The sequence below is a fragment of the Canis aureus genome, chromosome 33 (assembly GCF_053574225.1).
Source record: "Canis aureus isolate CA01 chromosome 33, VMU_Caureus_v.1.0, whole genome shotgun sequence".
NCBI classification, from domain to species: Eukaryota; Metazoa; Chordata; class Mammalia; order Carnivora; family Canidae; genus Canis; species Canis aureus.
This window is the reverse complement of record NC_135643.1, coordinates 17,444,222-17,461,449: the sequence shown is the minus strand read 5'-3', so window position 1 is coordinate 17,461,449 and position 17,228 is coordinate 17,444,222. Positions and strand designations below refer to the sequence as shown.

The following is a 17,228-nucleotide window of genomic DNA, read 5'->3' as shown; positions in this document are numbered from 1 at the left end:
TAATCCTTGAATTTATCACTAGTGTTTTTCTGGTTATTCAAAGTATCTGTTTCAGTTTCCTCATTTAAAGAATGGGGAGGGGAGGATAGAGGATGAGCAGGATCGAATAAATGTCAGTGGCTCATTTCCAATACTAAATGATTTTGGTAGTGTGGATTTAACAATGGTGCTTTGGAGAAATACAATTCCTCTAAAAGTCATTTGATAGAATACTATAGCAATGATTTCTCAGGTTGAAAAAACCTCTTGACTCATAACTCTCTGGAGGAAAGGGAAGAAAATTTCTGAGTCTACCAAGTGTAAGAGTGGCTGCCTAAGATTTATCAGGAAATGCATTTTAAATAGTACACGTCTAGGAAAAAGTATATATAATTACATTTCATCATCTTTATGTTATTTTGGGGAGTATTCTTTCCAATGACTCTTACATACTAATACTTATTTGGTTACTAATTTACATATCATTAGATGAGGTGAATCACTGAGATGGTTCACCAAACATATTGAGAACCTAGGCTAAAGGAGAAATCAATACAGAGAAAATGTTTTTATTTGGCATCGCGTATGCATAAGCATCTGTGTCCTTGTACCTTAAGTTGTAAAAAACTGTCTAGCAGCTCTATCCTGTTCCATTCAATTCCATTCCACTCCTAGCTATTCTAGGAGAACCAAGTTGGCCATTACCTTTTCAAGGTATGCTGAGCTGGCTTTGGGAAGTGCCACATGATCTGGGCCCATTGACTCTCAGCTCACAAATTATGTCTAAGAGCCAGGAGAACTCACAGTTTTATTTTAGACTATCAGCATATTAACCATAGAGAAAGAACCTTATGAATTTAAGTGGAAAAATATAAAGTCAAAATAATGACAAGCTTCCCAAGTTTCAGTTTGTAAAACCTGACAAATGTATGTAAATATGTAATGATGCTTTTACAAACTGTCCTCTACAAACCTAAGGCATTATGTTGCAGTAATCTCTATTACGTAACTAAGTTATGTAATAGCAGAAAGTAAACCAGCAAGTTGGTGAGGTAGTTATCCACTATCTGACCTGCCCTAATAAGGCTATATTTTATTACAGGTCATTATCATTATTAATAAATTATATGCACATATTTTCTACTATTTTGGCTTACATTTCATATCAAAGATACACACCAGCCAGAATTTTCACATATAAATGAACACTTCTTACCAAGAAAGAGGCCATGAGTAAATTATTTGGTCTTCAGAGATTCAGGGGAAAACACAGACAATTTTTAAAAATGGACATATCTGTTAATTTTTCTCTTCTAAAGATACTTGGTTTATTGTTACCTTATAATGCATCAAAAGGGGGCACCTAGATGATGGTTTTGTAGATGATCCTCAAGGTAGACAAAGCCCATAATAAGGCACAATGTCAAGCCCATAAGAAAAAATCCGTAAGGCCTGAGAGCATAAGGATTCATTATAGATGACTTCTGTTAAGTGTAATGGTGAAGTAAGGCTGCCAAACTGAAGGAACCCAGCTTACAAAGTAAAATTAATTTCTTCACCCTCAGTTATTTCACTTCAGAGAGAGAGGACAATTTTTAAATGTAAAAATATAATGGAATCATTTTTTTCTTAATAAAAATTAAGATAAAAATCATAAAAAAATTTTGTGGGTGAAATAGTCATTATATACAAAGAAACTGTAAGAAGTGATGACAGAAGTATTTATTTTTTAATCCATGAGTAACAAAGGGATGACTAAGTATAAAGAATCAGACCTCAATCTCCATAATGTCATTCATTTGAAAAAAAAAAAAAAAACACTAAAAACAAAAGAACAACCAAGAACAAACACATAGCTACTTCTCTTTCTGAACTCATATATATGGGAGAATAAAGAAGTAAAAATCTTCAAATCATGTAATTTATTTTTTTCCCCTGTTATCCTTAAAGTGATCTTTTTCTCCCTCTCCTAGGATCAGATGTTTAATGAGCTACTTACATATGATGGACCTCATCTTCTACAAGATTTGGACACATACTTAGGGGAAAAGGAGTGGCTTATTGGTGACTCTGTGAGTATGTTTTACATCGTAAAAAAAAAAAAAAAAAATACAAGTATACACACATAGACATAAACACACACATAGCCAAAACTCACAAAGACTCATTGAGGAAAAACAGTTACCCATTGAGAAGGAATAGATTAGATAGCAGAGATAAAAGCTAAACCTCTGTGAATAAACCTGTTTTGGTAGGCTTAACTTTGGAACTATGAATTAAAATATTTTATACAATTATATAAAAACAAAAATATTTTAAAAAGCTAACACTGCAAAGCAAAAGCAAAGCAAACAAACCTATGTTAAACTGATGCATAAAGTGTGTAGAAAAGTACCTATGTACTCTTAATTAGTGAGAGGAACCATTTTAAAAAATATCATTTAAAAAAATCATCATTTGTAAAACACAGTAATTTCACTATACATCTTACTATAAATATTCTCTCAAAAAAATAGAAATCTTATACCATTTTTAGTAGAGACATATATTGGAGATATTGTAGGTTCAGTTCCAGGCCACTGCAATATAGTAAATAGCACATCAAATGATTTTTTTTTGTTTCTCAGTATATATAATAGTTATATGCACACTATACTGTAATCTGTTAAGTGTGCAATGGTATTATGTCTAAAAAACCCAATGTACATATCTTAATTAAAAAATACTTTCTCGCCAAAAAATGTTAACCATCATCTGAGCTTTCAGAGAGTTGTAATCACTGATCACAGATCACCATAATAATGAAAAAATTTGAAATATTGCAAGAATTACAATAATGTGATACAGAGACACAAAGTAAGCAAATGCTGTTGGAAAAATAGTGCAGGTAGATTTGCTCAACAAAGCGTTGCTACAAGCATTTGTAAAAAGTGCAGCATCTGCGATGTGTGATAAAGCAAAACACGACAAAACTAGTGCTTCTGTAATTAGATTGTTGTGGTACTGGGTATAGTCGGATTGTTTTATTAGTATTTCTGATATTAGTATATCTCTACTGTGGGGTAAAGCAATAAGAAAATGTGTAGAGGTCACTGAAGACCAGGATCTTCAGTGTGGGAGAAGGAAGCTAGAAAAAGAAGTTCAGTGAAACTAAGTAAACTTTCTATTCCTGAATGTGAACTATATAAAAGATAAGGTCATGATATACTGTGTCTTAGGATAATTAAAAAAAAACATGTTGTATCTCTTTTTCTTGAAACATTGACCAACCCCATTGTCCTGGACACCCCTAGGACCCAGATTCTGGTCTCTAAATATTAAAAGTTATCAGGGCTTCTTGGAGAAATGGCTCATTCTCAACTTGGGACATGAAATCTAAGAAATGAGCTGGAAATACGTTGTCATATCAGAAGCAAATAAATTATCAAAGACAACTGAACTGGGATTGTGTCAAAAAGGACTGAAGAGGCCTCCACTGGCAAATTCAAGCTTCATTGAGAATATTAACAGCAGTGGATTGAAAGAAATAAAAATGAGTGAATCCATGAGGTTATGATGACCACCACCACCAAACACAAACACATACATGCAAATCCTTAAACCAAATAGAGCTTCATTGGTTACTTTTAGAAGATGATATAGAACCAAATTATTACTCTGAAAACTGTTTTTAAAAATGTTGGGAGGTTTGAGTAAAGAATTTACCTTGCCTTTCCTATCTATGCCAATTGTATGTCAAGATAACAAAAAACTGATGTGCAAAGTGTCTTCATAAAAGTACTCCAGTTAGTAAGTAAAAAGGGGAGATTAAAATAAACTATCACCATTTTCCAACACTTAATGGTTGAAATGGATCTAGGCACTGACTAACAATAATTGCTAATATCACCAAAAAAAAAAGTGAGACAACCAGATATTACAGCCCTCCTGATAGAGGAGCACACTGCCACCTATAAAGTACTACGGACAAAAACTCAAATCTAAACATGATTCAATGCTGTGGTAGGTCGGAGTCTGCGCCTTCAAGGAGAGAAGACACAGACTGCTTTGGGCTGCACTCATTCTGTTCATGGTCTGTTGAATCCTTCTGAGTGATACTTGCCACATCTTTATTCTCAATTTACAATCTCACCACATAACCCTGCATTTCCTCCCATTGATTCCCCAATAGACTTTCCTAAAATATCCTTCTCTCTGCCCTATGGAATGAACAATTTCTAAGGACTTGAACTTTACCCCCCCCTCCTTGTTTTCTATTAAGATTCTTCTACAAACTACCTCCTGATGCCATCTCTTAGCACTCTCTTCCTTCCTCAGGGTTCCACACACACTGGTATTTTGTTTGTTCCTCAGACACACATCTCACTCCCACTGAAGAGCCTTTATACTTGCTGTTCCCACTGCCTAGAATGCTTCATATGCAGGCCACTGCCTGTCTGGATCCTGTTCTCATTTAAGCCTTGGCTTAAATGTCACCTGTTAAAGGTTTTCCCTCCATGACCATATGAGAGTCCTTCTCCTCACTTAGCTTTTTCTTCATCATCCCTATCTGTTTACAAATGTTCGTCTTCCTGTTTCAAAATTAAAAGCTGTACCCGGGAAAGGGCTCATATTACATGTTGCTATTAGTCCATCCCAGCACCCAGACCTGCATGTCGTGCACAGTAGGTACACTGTAAATATCTGTTGACTTAACTCTGAATCCTCTAACCCATAAACCCTCCTGGTTGACAGGTGTTTAGTATGCAGGTTCATATAATGCTAGCACTTAGTATTAAATTCCATACAAAAAGAAAACTAAGAAGAGTCCACATTTAATCTCACTCTCTGATGGATATTCATCTAGAGCCAAAGTAACGTTAGGTACATTAGTTTCCAGTCATAAAGGAAAAAAAGTGTACAAAGAAAATGTGTACAAGGGTAGGACAAGGCTGTCATCATCGTTGTGGTTCCACTAATGCTCAGACACCCCTATGTCTTCTGAGGTGATGCAATATAATGTGTCAGTCAAAAATATTTAACTGGCAACTATGACCACTCTTTGGATAACTTGCACTCTATCCTCTTATACTCTGCAGAAGAAAGGAACAAGGTAAACAAGATGAAAGAATCACACAAATCCTGAAGAGAGGACACTCTTCAGGAGTAGTGTGAAATCTTCAGTAAAAGGGAGTTAAAAAAAAGGGAGTTAAAGGGCATAACGAGATGAGATGCATGCCCTGGAATGGATTCTGTTAAATATTTTTGGAACTGATGAAAAAGTATTGATTGGGTATTAGATAAAAATGTATTGTCACAAGAGACGTGGGGATTGAATCAAGTTACAAGGGTATGTACTGTTAAGATCTCATTTTAGAATCAACATACCATTATACACAGAGGTGTTAATGACAGCAACCTCTGGGTGTTGGGAGTATGGTGTTATCTGTACTTTTCTATCATATACTCATTTCACTTCTGTAGTAAGATAAGTTTGAATTAAGAACAAACTTTTTGATATAATAACTTATGCCTTCTATATTCAAATGGAAATTTTTGTTTCCTTTAAACTAGGTAACTTGGGCAGATTTCTATTGGGAAATTTGCAGTACCACACTTTTGGTCTTTAAACCTGACTTGCTGGACATCCATCCCAGGTTGGTAACATTACGGAAAAAAGTTCAAGCCATCCCTGCCATTGCTGACTGGATACAACAAAGGCCCCAAACCAAACTCTAAGTAATGCCAGCTTGCAGCTTTATTGTTCTTCACAGCATCGCTTACATCAGATAAGAAGCTACAAAGCCTGCTCTGTAATCCACATCCACACACTGCCTTCCCTAGGCTCCATCTAGTGTTTCACTTTTGCCATATTCTGCTAAAAAAAACAAAAAAATAGGGGGAAAAATGGGGAAAAAAAAAAGAGCATTTAGTTTCCAGTATCTTCCCTCCTCCCCCTTTGCCTTAGAATAATTTCACATCATTTACAACTGAGAAAAAAGTTTACAATATAGGCAGGGCTTAGTTTTCATCCATTTCACCATGCACGGATGTCAGTCATAATGGTTAAGGAACACATTTCCCCCCAAAATGGTCTGGACTTCAGCTCTTATTACATAAAATACTGATTTTGCTGCTAGCTCTGCAGTCGACAAATCAGTGTGTAAATAACAGATGCACATCATGACCAACGACCAATCACATCAGTTCTTTCAAAGGCTGTTAATGATTGGTCACAACACATCTGTTATTCATGCACAGACAGCAAAATGTGTAGTTGCATTGCCTGCTTGTTTCTCAGTGATAAATCCACTCAAGATTTATAAAAAGTGGATAATTGAAAAGGGGAACTCATCAACAAAGATGAAAGTACAATAAAGAAATGAAAAATAACAATGCTAGAGCCCAATTCAAATTGCACATAAATGGTAAGAACGGACTATGAGAACATTAACGCGCCTGCAGTTCAAGGGGCTCCAGATAAGTAGCCAGAAGAACTTGGCAAAGACAACCTTACTGACAGAAATGAGGAAAATAGTTGTCACAAGGATGATGTCCCAGAGGAAGTGAGACTGGTAAAAAGTTTCAGGTTAAAAGAACAGATATCAAAAGAATGAGAAGACAAGCTATAGACTAGGAGAAAATATTTGCAAAAGACCTGATACAGGACTATACCCAAAATACACAAAGAACTCTTAAAACCCAACAAAAGGAACCCAATTACAAAATGGACCAAAGACCTGAACAGACACCTCATTGAAGATATACACATGGTAAATAAGCATGTGAAAAAAAAAAAAAGCAAAACATGATGTCACTAGGGAAATGCAAATAAAAACAGTGAGATACCATTACGTACCTATTAGAATGGCAAAATTTCAAAACACTGACAATGCCAAATGCTGGTAAGGAAACAAAATGAATTTTTTTTTTTTTTTTCACTGATAGGAATGGTAGCTGGTAGGTAAAGATGCCTTGGGAGAGAGTTTGGCAGTTTCTTACAAAATTAAACCTACTCTTACCATATGTTCCAGCAATTATGCTTTTGGTACTTACCCAAAGTAGTTAAGAACTTAGATCCACACAAAAACCTATACATGGATGTTTGTGGCAGCCTTACTGATAATCACCATAACTTGGAAGCAACCAAGATGCCCTTCAGTAGCAAGTGGTTAAGTACACTGTGGTACATCTATACAAAGGAATATTACTCAGCACTAAAAAAGAAATGAATTATCAAGCCATGAAAAGACCTGGAAGAAACAAGTGCAGATTACTAAATGAAAGAAGGCAACCTGAAAAGGCTTTATACTCTGATTTCAGCTATGGAACATTCTGGAAAAGGCAAAGCTATGGAGACAGTAAGATCAGTGGTTGTGAGGGGTAAAGGGAGAAGAAGAGTTGAACAGGTGGAGTATAGAGAATTTTTAGGCAGTAAAACTATTCTGTATGCTACTTTTTAAAAAAGATTTTTATTTATTTATTCATGAGAGACAGAGAGAGGCAGAGGCCTAGCAAACTCCATGTAGGGAGCCCGATGTGGCACTCGATCCTGGGACTTTGGAATCACACCCTGCACAGAAGGCAGATGCTCAACCACTGAGCCACCCAGGCGTCCCCCTATTCTGTATACTATAATGGGTTTGTTAAACTCAGAACCTTGGGTGACTGTGTCAATGTAAGTTCACTGATTGTAATAAATACGTAACTCTGGAATGGGGGTGTTTACAAGTGAGGGAGGGGGGTGTTTATAGTGAGGGAGGCTGTACTTGTGTGGTGGCAGGGGTATATGGGAATTCTTTACTTTCTGCTCAATTTTGCTGTGAACTTAAAACTCCTCTAAGAAAGTCTATTAAAAAAGAAAAAAGCAGGGGTATTTCATGACACTGGAAATGCAAGAAAATGTTGGAAGGTGATCCAAACTTAGAATTATGATAATTTGCTAAGGTATAAAAAGAACGCTTACTTATATATGAAGGTATTATTAAAATTAATACATTTTTTTTTTACAAAAGTAATATACCCTATCAGTTTCTTTTACTACTAAAATTAGTTTTACTACTTTTTTCATTTACCTATACATTTATAACCAACGTTTTTAATATGTTGAAAAAAATTTACAAGTCATGGAACAATCATTTTCTCCAATGAATAAGATTATTTTCCACAGTTTCAACCTGCAGTCATTTTTATGGTCCCACACTACCATCGAAAGCAAGCTGCCCGTATAATGGCTTTAAACAGCCATTTAAATAGAAATCGCCCAAGTAAGTGTGGGTTATCCCTCAACCCATTTTAAAGCATAATTATAGCATTGGAATATATTTTAGTTCAATTTGCATGTTCCTATTAATGTCTAATCTTAGTATGTCATGTTCTATATAGAAATAGATTAATGAAATAGATGAATATACTTGAAATGCAGAATAGAGGAAGGAGAACATGGTTGAGAGAAGCTAGAAATGCGGAGAGGATATAGGGGAATAAAGAAAAAGAAAAGTAAAATTCAGCTGTGTATGATTTTAAGGTGCTTGTTTCATCACGTTTTATAAAATGGAAAAGATGTTAAGTACTTTATACGTTATTAAGGATTATACATAAAAACAGTGTACTTCCCAAATAACTTGCTTCTCTGGTTCACATTTTCTTATCGCTAATGGCTGTTAATAATGATAATAGGTTATAAGTGAATTTCACTGCAACGTACTGTATAATGTTAATCAAAGCAATTTAAAGAAAAAAGTTATCTTTCATAAAAGAAACTCAAATAAAACTCTAGATAGTGAAGGTAGTAACTTTTCTCTTATGCATGTTAATTTTCTGCCATAAAATTACATACTCACAAGCTTTAATGAAAATAGAATTTAGTGAGAACTACAATGCTTACCTAACATGAATATTCACAGTAAGATCAGTCCCACTTGTTTACACAAATCACAATTCAAATATAAAATGCAACCACAGCAGGTTTCATAAGGAAATACTTCATTTCACTCACAGCATCATCATTAACCTTTAAATCATCTTTTTTTCACTGAAGGGGCAACACATCCCATTATCCCATCCTGTACCCAAGTTAAATGGCTCCTTGCCGAGTGACTGAGTATAAGAGAATTTAAATGAATCAGAGTTGCAGATTGTAATCCGAAAAAAACATATTTGGGGAAGAAAAGACTTAAAAGAATCAGTTCTTTAATTTTTATGGATGTTTAAGTGTCTTGCTTAGGGTCATGCAAATGGAAACCAAATCTCTGAATACTCCTCTCTAACCTCAATACAGTAACACCAAGAATTAGAAACAACAGTAGTTAATGCTGTAATATAAAGATCTGTTGGTATAAAATTATCTCTTGTGCATATATAAATGTACGTATGTATGTGTGCATATGTGTATGTGTATACATGTATATAGTCTATGGGATCAGGAATACAGTTACAAAAACACATAAAGCATATGTCTTCTGCTGTTGCATTAAAAAATAAAAGTTGTCAGGGCACCCGGGTGGCACAGTGGCTGAGCGTCTGCTTGAGTCCCTCCTCATCAAGCTCCCTGCAGGGAGCTTGCTTCTGTCTCTGCCTCTCTCTGTCTCTCATGATTAAGTAAATAAAAATCTTAAAAAATAAAATAAAATAAAAAATAAAAGTTGCTTCAGTTGGTCAAGATGATATTCCAACAACTATGGCTTTGCATGTTCTTTACTGGTAATGGATTGTAATGTTCACATGGACATCAGTCCAATGAATGAACTAGTAGAAATACATCCTAAGTAATAAATTCCAGTTTATTGAGAAATAGGCAATACTAAGCACAAATAATAATCTCATTTGTGCTCAATATTATATTTTTAAGGATCAAGGGAAGTGTTAGAAACTATTAAAAAGGGTGTGAGGATACCATTTATGATCACAAATATTTTTATTAAGCCCAAGACATAATAGAGCATTACAGGGAGAACCCAACTACATCTCAAAAAAGATAATATGGACTTAATAACAACAAAAGAAATAGCCTATTACTGAAGACATTAACAAAGAAAAGTTATGAGAAATCCATTATGAGATTTTAAAAGGTAGTATTTCCAACAACCTAAGTGATTTGGGTCCTGTGACGTAGGAGGAGGTAGTAATATTTGCAGATTCCTTCCAGCCCTGTTATACTAAAATATATCGATTATATTCACTATACCTTCAAGATTGGGTAAATCTACTGAATCATGAATTTTCAAGTCTATATCTGAAAATTGCTTTGCGAACTTCATTACTCTTCTAACTCCAGAGGATTCTATTACGTTAGCATCTTAGCAAATCAAGATGCCTGGAAAGTACAATCTCCAAAATTAACAAGTCTGTGATTTATAAATAAGTTTATTTATAATGATATTTACATAATAGAAACAAAACACATGAAACTCACAAGTTATACAAAGAAACTGATGTATAATAAAAACAGCAAGATAGACTGACAGGCAAAAATTTAAAGAAAGATTTATAAAGAGTTAAATATCAAATAGACAACTTTACTTCTTCTAAATTTCACTTTGTTACCCACACTGAATTGGAATTGAACAATGGCTCTCTCTTCAGGAGGTCCCATACTGGAAATTCTGGAAACTGATAAATTAGATTTTGAGAAATGTTTAAAGTTAATGACCTATTTCCATGCAGTATCTAATGCTGCCTTAATATGAAGTCACATTCAGTCGGCTTTGAAGTGAAATAGCCTGTTAATCTCTTCTGCCAGGGTAGACAAACGTCACCCACGCTTTGCTGATATGTGGAGACGTGGCAGGAATAAACTACTATTTAGAGAGTAAAGAGAAATGGAGCAGAAGTGACTGGGCAACAGTTTCAAGAGAAGCAAAAGCCAGGAGAGGGAAATCAATGAAAACATGCACAACAATAGGCAGAGTAATAAGCACAATTAGTGCAGTTGGGAAATGAACAGAAGGAATTAACCCATGGAGCAAGATAAGGGCTTCTTTGTTACTATTCACTGGAAAACAACTTAGTGCCTAGCCAAACAAATTTGTTTTAACAGAAATACTTGGAAGGACCTGGGGGTGTTAGTATATGGAATGCCACCTTTAAATTCAGGTTGAGTTCTTGTTGACAGTGGTGAACATCTGCTTCAAATAGCAATAAAATGAAAGCTATATAATCTATACAGCTGCATCCTTTAAACGAACAAAAAAAGAACTTCAAATAAGACAAGGAAAAACAAGACATAAGCATTGTCAAATAAGGCACATGTAAAAATCTACACACATTATCCAGTGAAAGACAATATATATATATTTGGAGGTAGAAATAATTACAAAAATACTGACATTTCTAAAGCATTAGCATATTTGTTACAAACAATCACCAACTAATCCCCATTCAGAAAACTGTTTTGTAAAATGATTATTCAACATCTTCAGGACTACATATTTGTGGATTTTTTTTTTTTTTTTTTTTGAAATTTCACATGTAAGCATCTGGAGAATTCAGTTAGTGGCAAAAAAGTTGTCCATACTATGAGAAATGTAATATGGAAATTATAAAAAGTTATAAATGTTCGTAAACCCCATGGTCATCATAATGTAAATGTCCTTGAGTGCACCAAGTTGATATTTCCTCATCAATTAGGAATTCACAATTCTTAATTTCACAGGCCCATTGACGTTTTTAGTAACGTGGCTATATCTGCTGGCATAGTCCCTTCGTCACCTGCAGGTCAGAAAGGGACATTAAAAGTTTAACACAAATATTTTACGAAACATATTTTCTCTCCCTTTGGCGAATTTCTAATCATCTTTCAAGGCTCAGTTTGCTGCAGTGTCACTCATTGTTTAAAATGTTCAAGGGGCACCTGGGTGGTGCATGGTGCAGTTGGTTAAAGCAGCTGACTCTGGCTGCTGGGTCAGGTCAAGATCTCAGGGTCCTGAGATTGAGCCCTGAGTGGGACTCCACCACTTAGTGCAAAATCTACTTAAGTCTCTCTCTCCCTCTTCCTCTGCTCCCTCCACCCACCGTGCATGCTCTCTAAATAAATAAATAAATAAATAAATAAATAAATAAATAAATAAATAAATAAAACCCACCCCAAAACAAACAAATAAAAACCCTTCACAAACCCCTACATATATTTAGGGATACTTCCTCTACTATGTTCATGTTCATATTGACAGCACAGTAATCTAGAGGCTAGGTTTCTGAGCTGACATAAATACAGATACCCATATTAATTTGGATCATATTCTATTCATATAGCACACAGTATTTACTACTCAGGTTTACTTGATAAGAACGGTTAATGTAACAAACTGAATACTGAAAACAAATCATTCATCTACACCCTTATTTTTAATCCAAAGACACAAACACTGATTTAGACTTAATTAGCACATCTAAACAAAACTGGGACAATGGAATACTGGTTGAAGATTAAACTGCCCACTGCAAATAAACTTCTCCAATGTTTCCCTCATATTTCAATTAAATGAGACTCTAGTATCTAGACACTTATGCAGGAAGCATCTGGCTTTTTTTTTTTTTTTTTTTTAAGATTTATTTGAGAGCAAGAAAGAATGAGAGAAAGAGTGTGTGCACGCCCAAGTAAGGGGAGGTAGAGAGAGAATCTCAGACTCCCCACTGCGCATGGAACCTGACATAGGGCTTGATATCACAACCCATGAGATCATAACCTGAGCTAAAATCAAGAGCCAGACACTCAACCAAATGAGCGACCCAGGCACTCCCAGGATTTTCTAAATTGGGAAAACATCTTTTACCAAAGTGATGTAGAATCTAGGTATCCTTGATTAATTCAATTAATCACTTACACAGTTTTTAGACAAACTGATTTATTAGTTTATAGTGACAATGATATAGTTGGCAATTCATTAAGTATTTATACATTGATAGCAATGAATAATCTTATAAATTAGATGTGGCTAAAATATAGTCAAATTAATCACTTTTCTCTGTCACCCATACATACCCCAATTATAATCTAAAATTATGAGTACTTTTATTTACTCTTCTCCTTTCAGTAAAAAGCATATGCACAGAAACACAGATTATTCCATAAACTTATAAACTCTCAAGGAGTTTGCTGCCATCTTTGCCTTGAGGTTCATCCATAGACTTAATAGCCAATGAAATCTAAATTGAAACTCGTCCTAAATTAACTGACCGAATAACCAGACAAATCCAGAAGATAGTAAGACAACAAGAATGCCAAAGTACAAGACAAAAAAAGACTGTACAAAATTTAGTATTCTGGGAATGAAGGGAGAGGTGGAAAGAAGGAATAGGGATGAGGAGACTCTTCTAAGTTTGAAGATACCAAAGATATAATGCAATAAGATGCAATGTGTGAACTCTGGACCTTGTCTTTTTTTTTTTTTTTAAAGATATAAAAGACATGGCATAATTGGGAAAAATATATGATAATATTTTAAAATTACTGTTAATTTTCTTGGATATAATAGTGGTATTCTGACAACTTAGAGAGAATGCTGAAATATTCAGAATGACCTGTCATGTCTACAACTCACTGAAATGGTTCATGAGGGAAAAAAGGTAGATGACGCAAAATGTTTGTAACTGCTAAACTCATATTTTCAACATTTTTGCATGAAAATTTCCATATTAAAAGTTTTAAAAGGGGCAGCCCCGGTGGCGCAGCGGTTTAGCGCCGCCTGCAGCCTGGGGTGTGATCCTGGAGACCTGGGATCGGGTCCCATGTCGGTTTCCCTGCATGGAGCCTGCTTCTTCCTCTGCCTGTGTCTCTGCCCCCCTCTCTCTCTCTCTCTGAATAAATAAATAATTAATTAAGTAATTAATTAATTAAAAAAAGTAAAAGTTTTAAAAGGTAGAAAATTATAAGAGATTAAAGAAAAATAACACACCCAAACCAGAATCCTTATTCTAAAGCAATGGTTCTCTGACTAAATTTAGCATGTATCAGTATGCCAAGCAGATTACTGAATTCCATTCACAATTTCTGACTCAGTAGGGATGGAGATGGGCTTGGGAATTTGCATTTCAAGGCAATTTCCCAGGTGATATTGTTGCTATTGGTCCAGAGACTGCACTCTGAAAACCACTAAGGAAAATTCTAGAGACACAAAAGTCTGACAAGCATTTGAGAGGAATCATGGTATTTATCTTTCATAGTTTCGTGGAAATGGGGGCATACAGATTGTTAACAAGAAAGCACAGAGACAATCAATTACAAATATACTTTTTGTTTACAGTGGTAAAGAACCTCACCATGAGAGATGAAAAAGTACGTGTACTTTCATTAGGACAGTGTCAAATTATTTAAATGAAACCAAAAGCAAAGACAACAAAATCATTATAGTTAAGAGAATAACAACATCACTGTACCCTTAGCCTACCAAATAAAACACATACTGGAAAAAACTGATACACAAATAGCTATAACAAGAGGAAAATTTCCTACAGAAAGAGTGATAAATGGGGGAACGATTCTTTATAATTAAACACTTTAAAGGTTACAGCCTAAAAGCATAGTTGAAATAAGCTGCCAATTTAAGAAAAACTTGATGTGAACAAGTAAAATTTTAGACTAAACAAATTTATAGAAGTACAAATAATTTACATGAACTATGACTAGACATGACTGGATATACACCGGTCTCATCTGAAATACCATTAAAATGCCATGAAAAAAAGAAATCAGGGGCACTATACAGAAGAAAAAGAGAACAGAAAGAGAAAAAAGAGAAAAAACAGAAGAAAAAGACAACAGTGAAGAAAGTTGTCAACAAATTATGGAAGATGAAAAGCAAATGGAAGAATGGAAGCTGACTTTAGCAGAATGGACAAAGCAAAAACTTAAGTGTGCACAGGTAGAAAACGCAAGGTACTTCACACTCAGAATCTCACTATTCTTTCCCCCAGCCTGTGCCCCCACCCCCAAACTCAAGACACGGAGGTAATGCATGGTTCCTAAAGGATAGGAAACATACAGAGCTAAAACAGGTTGAAGAATAGAACATCTAAAGCCTGTCCAACAGAGCCAGCCATTTACCCCAGATACACAAATGAAGGTTTATTCTTTGAAAAGTTTGAATCAGAAGAATGCTAGATATGGGGCTAGTAGAAGACAATGAAGCTATACTGGAATAGGAGAGTTAACTATGTAAATATGGCAACAGCCCTCCCTCCTCTGCTTCTCCTTAGCTCTAAGAATGCAGTCAGTAGTCATATACTGTATCTTCCACAATCCGTATTTCACAGAAGATTGACAAATTTGTTTCGGAGGAAATGAACCAGTCCATGAAAAGCAACCTATATAGTTAAAGATGGGAGGGAGTCCAACAATTAAACTGCTGAAACCCCAATTAACTATGATGGTTCTATCTAAAGACTTACTGTTGGAATAAAATCTATATATCTGGATAGGTGGCAGCTGCTAAATGAGAATAGGTATATAATTGTTTTAACTAAATTTGAAAAGATGCCCTAACAAAACACTCAGGAAAATGTGCTGTGTTGTGGAATAGGCCTTATGCATTCACGCTATTGCTTTTGCTAGATAATGTGAAATTGGCAAGTTGCCACCTCCACACAAAGCCTACTGTTTAAGTTATAATCATTGCAGTTGCTTCTTACTCAAACCTTCTCTATTGTCTGCCTACCCAACCTGAAGCACTCTGAAATGAATGCTATACAGAAGGACATGTACTAATTTTACCAAACATCTCTCTCTCTCTCCGCAAAGACATTAAAAATATACCAAACTGTTTATAGTACAGAGTTCCCAGCAAAATACTGGGACATAGTAAATATTCAGTGGAAGTTTGGGGAGTTGAAATGAACCATGATCAACATTAGTAATATCCTTACTTATTAGAATAATGATAAAACAGCTTGTTTTATCATCCAATTAAATTTAACATTAAATAAGAAAAGTAAGATGTAAAAGACTGCATGATAACTTGTGTAAAAGGGCGAAAGAATACATATACTTATTTACTTCTATCTGCAAAAACTAAATGGTCATATGCTAATAAAAGTCAATGTGTCACCATTTTTATGGGGAAATTGGATGATAGGGTGAGAAGGAGGCTTTTGTTTGCTTTGTATATCTTTTGAATCTTGAATTATGTGAATGTATTATCTTTTTAAAAATATAAAACTTTAAAAATTATACCTTTTAAAAAGATGGAATGAAGAGGGTTCTCTTAGAGGGTTCTTTTTAGTACCCAATCTACTTCAATCTGAAATTTTAAATTTTTTAGTAAGAAAATGCATTTATTGCAATCTAGTGCATTAAGTATTTGCTGGTCAAATGGGATTAATATCAATGTTGCAGTTCTTAATAAATTAATACTATGCCATGTATTTAAATCCTTTGGATTTATATATATTACTTATATACTAAGTAAATCATAACATTGTGTATAAAATTATAGACCTAATTTTATTTGGGGGATGTTTTGGTGTCAAGAGATAAGGGACGGAAGAGACAGAATTTTCCAAAATCAAGTGTTTATATCAATTCTAGCAAAATAATGTTAATTATTATAATACTTATTGAGTACGCTTATCGTCTACCATGCCATTCCTACACTGTATGGCAGTAAGGATCTGGCCCATTTTTGCTAAACTTTTGCTACTGCTAATTTGATGCTTTTTCTTCAATAAATACTGAAGTTTCTGCTTACAAACAACTTACCTTCATCTACTGTGGTCATATCTTGTTCTAGTTTCAATTTCTGTTGGTTAATTTTTAGCATGGATTCTTCAATTGTCCCTTGGCTTATCAGTTTTATAACTAGTACTTCTCTAAAGAAAAAAGAAGATATGTCTGTTGGTTACTTAATATAAAATTATTTAGATACATATAAGCTACATAAAACACCTTAGAGTTCAGTAAGAATAATCTGAAGATTATATAACAAATATATCCATAACTATAAATTGCTTTTTATTCAAACTACTTAGGATTGACATTTTCTGAGTGTATGTAACTTTTAAATGATCCTTCTTATTAATCTAAGATATCTGTACTCCAAAAATTACTGGTAAAACTTACTACAACAAACAGTCTGGGTTCAGATAGGTATTCCATTTTTAAAAGGAACATGCTAAACAAAAACACTAAAAATAAAAATATAAATAAAAAGGAACATGCTTTGCTTGCCAGGTTCCACTAAATTACTCAGTACGAGAAGAAAGAAAGTGTGGTGAACCACAAAGAGTACACAGGAAGTTTTAGTGCCATACTAGGTACAGATAAATCTTTGGTTCTT

The 17,228-nt window shown here is 34.6% G+C and overlaps 2 protein-coding genes across 12 annotated transcripts in view; one reads left to right on the top strand and one right to left on the bottom strand.

Annotated features, from left to right (window-relative positions):
- HPGDS (hematopoietic prostaglandin D synthase) overlaps positions 1 to 17,228 on the top strand; it is a 59,840-nt gene that overhangs the window by 18,499 nt on the left and 24,113 nt on the right. For 2 of the 3 annotated variants that reach the window (XR_013371258.1, XM_077882897.1), the window contains exons 5-6: positions 1,953 to 2,051; positions 5,533 to 5,615. Coding sequence is in view for 2 of the 3 variants with exons in the window: in XM_077882897.1 (XP_077739023.1) it covers positions 1,953 to 2,051; positions 5,533 to 5,615 (182 nt within the window). In the remaining variant the exon portion in view is untranslated. Of the gene's footprint in view, positions 1 to 1,952; positions 2,052 to 5,532; positions 8,750 to 17,228 lie in introns of those variants that run through there. The other variant, XM_077882896.1, reaches the window with a different exon arrangement.
- SMARCAD1 (SNF2 related chromatin remodeling ATPase with DExD box 1) overlaps positions 10,306 to 17,228 on the bottom strand; it is a 78,752-nt gene continuing 71,829 nt past the window's right edge. For all 9 annotated transcript variants that reach the window (XM_077882888.1, XM_077882890.1, XM_077882886.1 and 6 more), the window contains 2 exons: positions 16,652 to 16,761; positions 10,306 to 11,667 (listed from right to left, as the gene is read on the bottom strand). In XM_077882888.1, the coding sequence (XP_077739014.1) occupies positions 11,606 to 11,667; positions 16,652 to 16,761 (172 nt within the window). In that variant the 3' untranslated portion in view covers positions 10,306 to 11,605. The remainder of the gene's footprint in view (positions 11,668 to 16,651; positions 16,762 to 17,228) is intronic.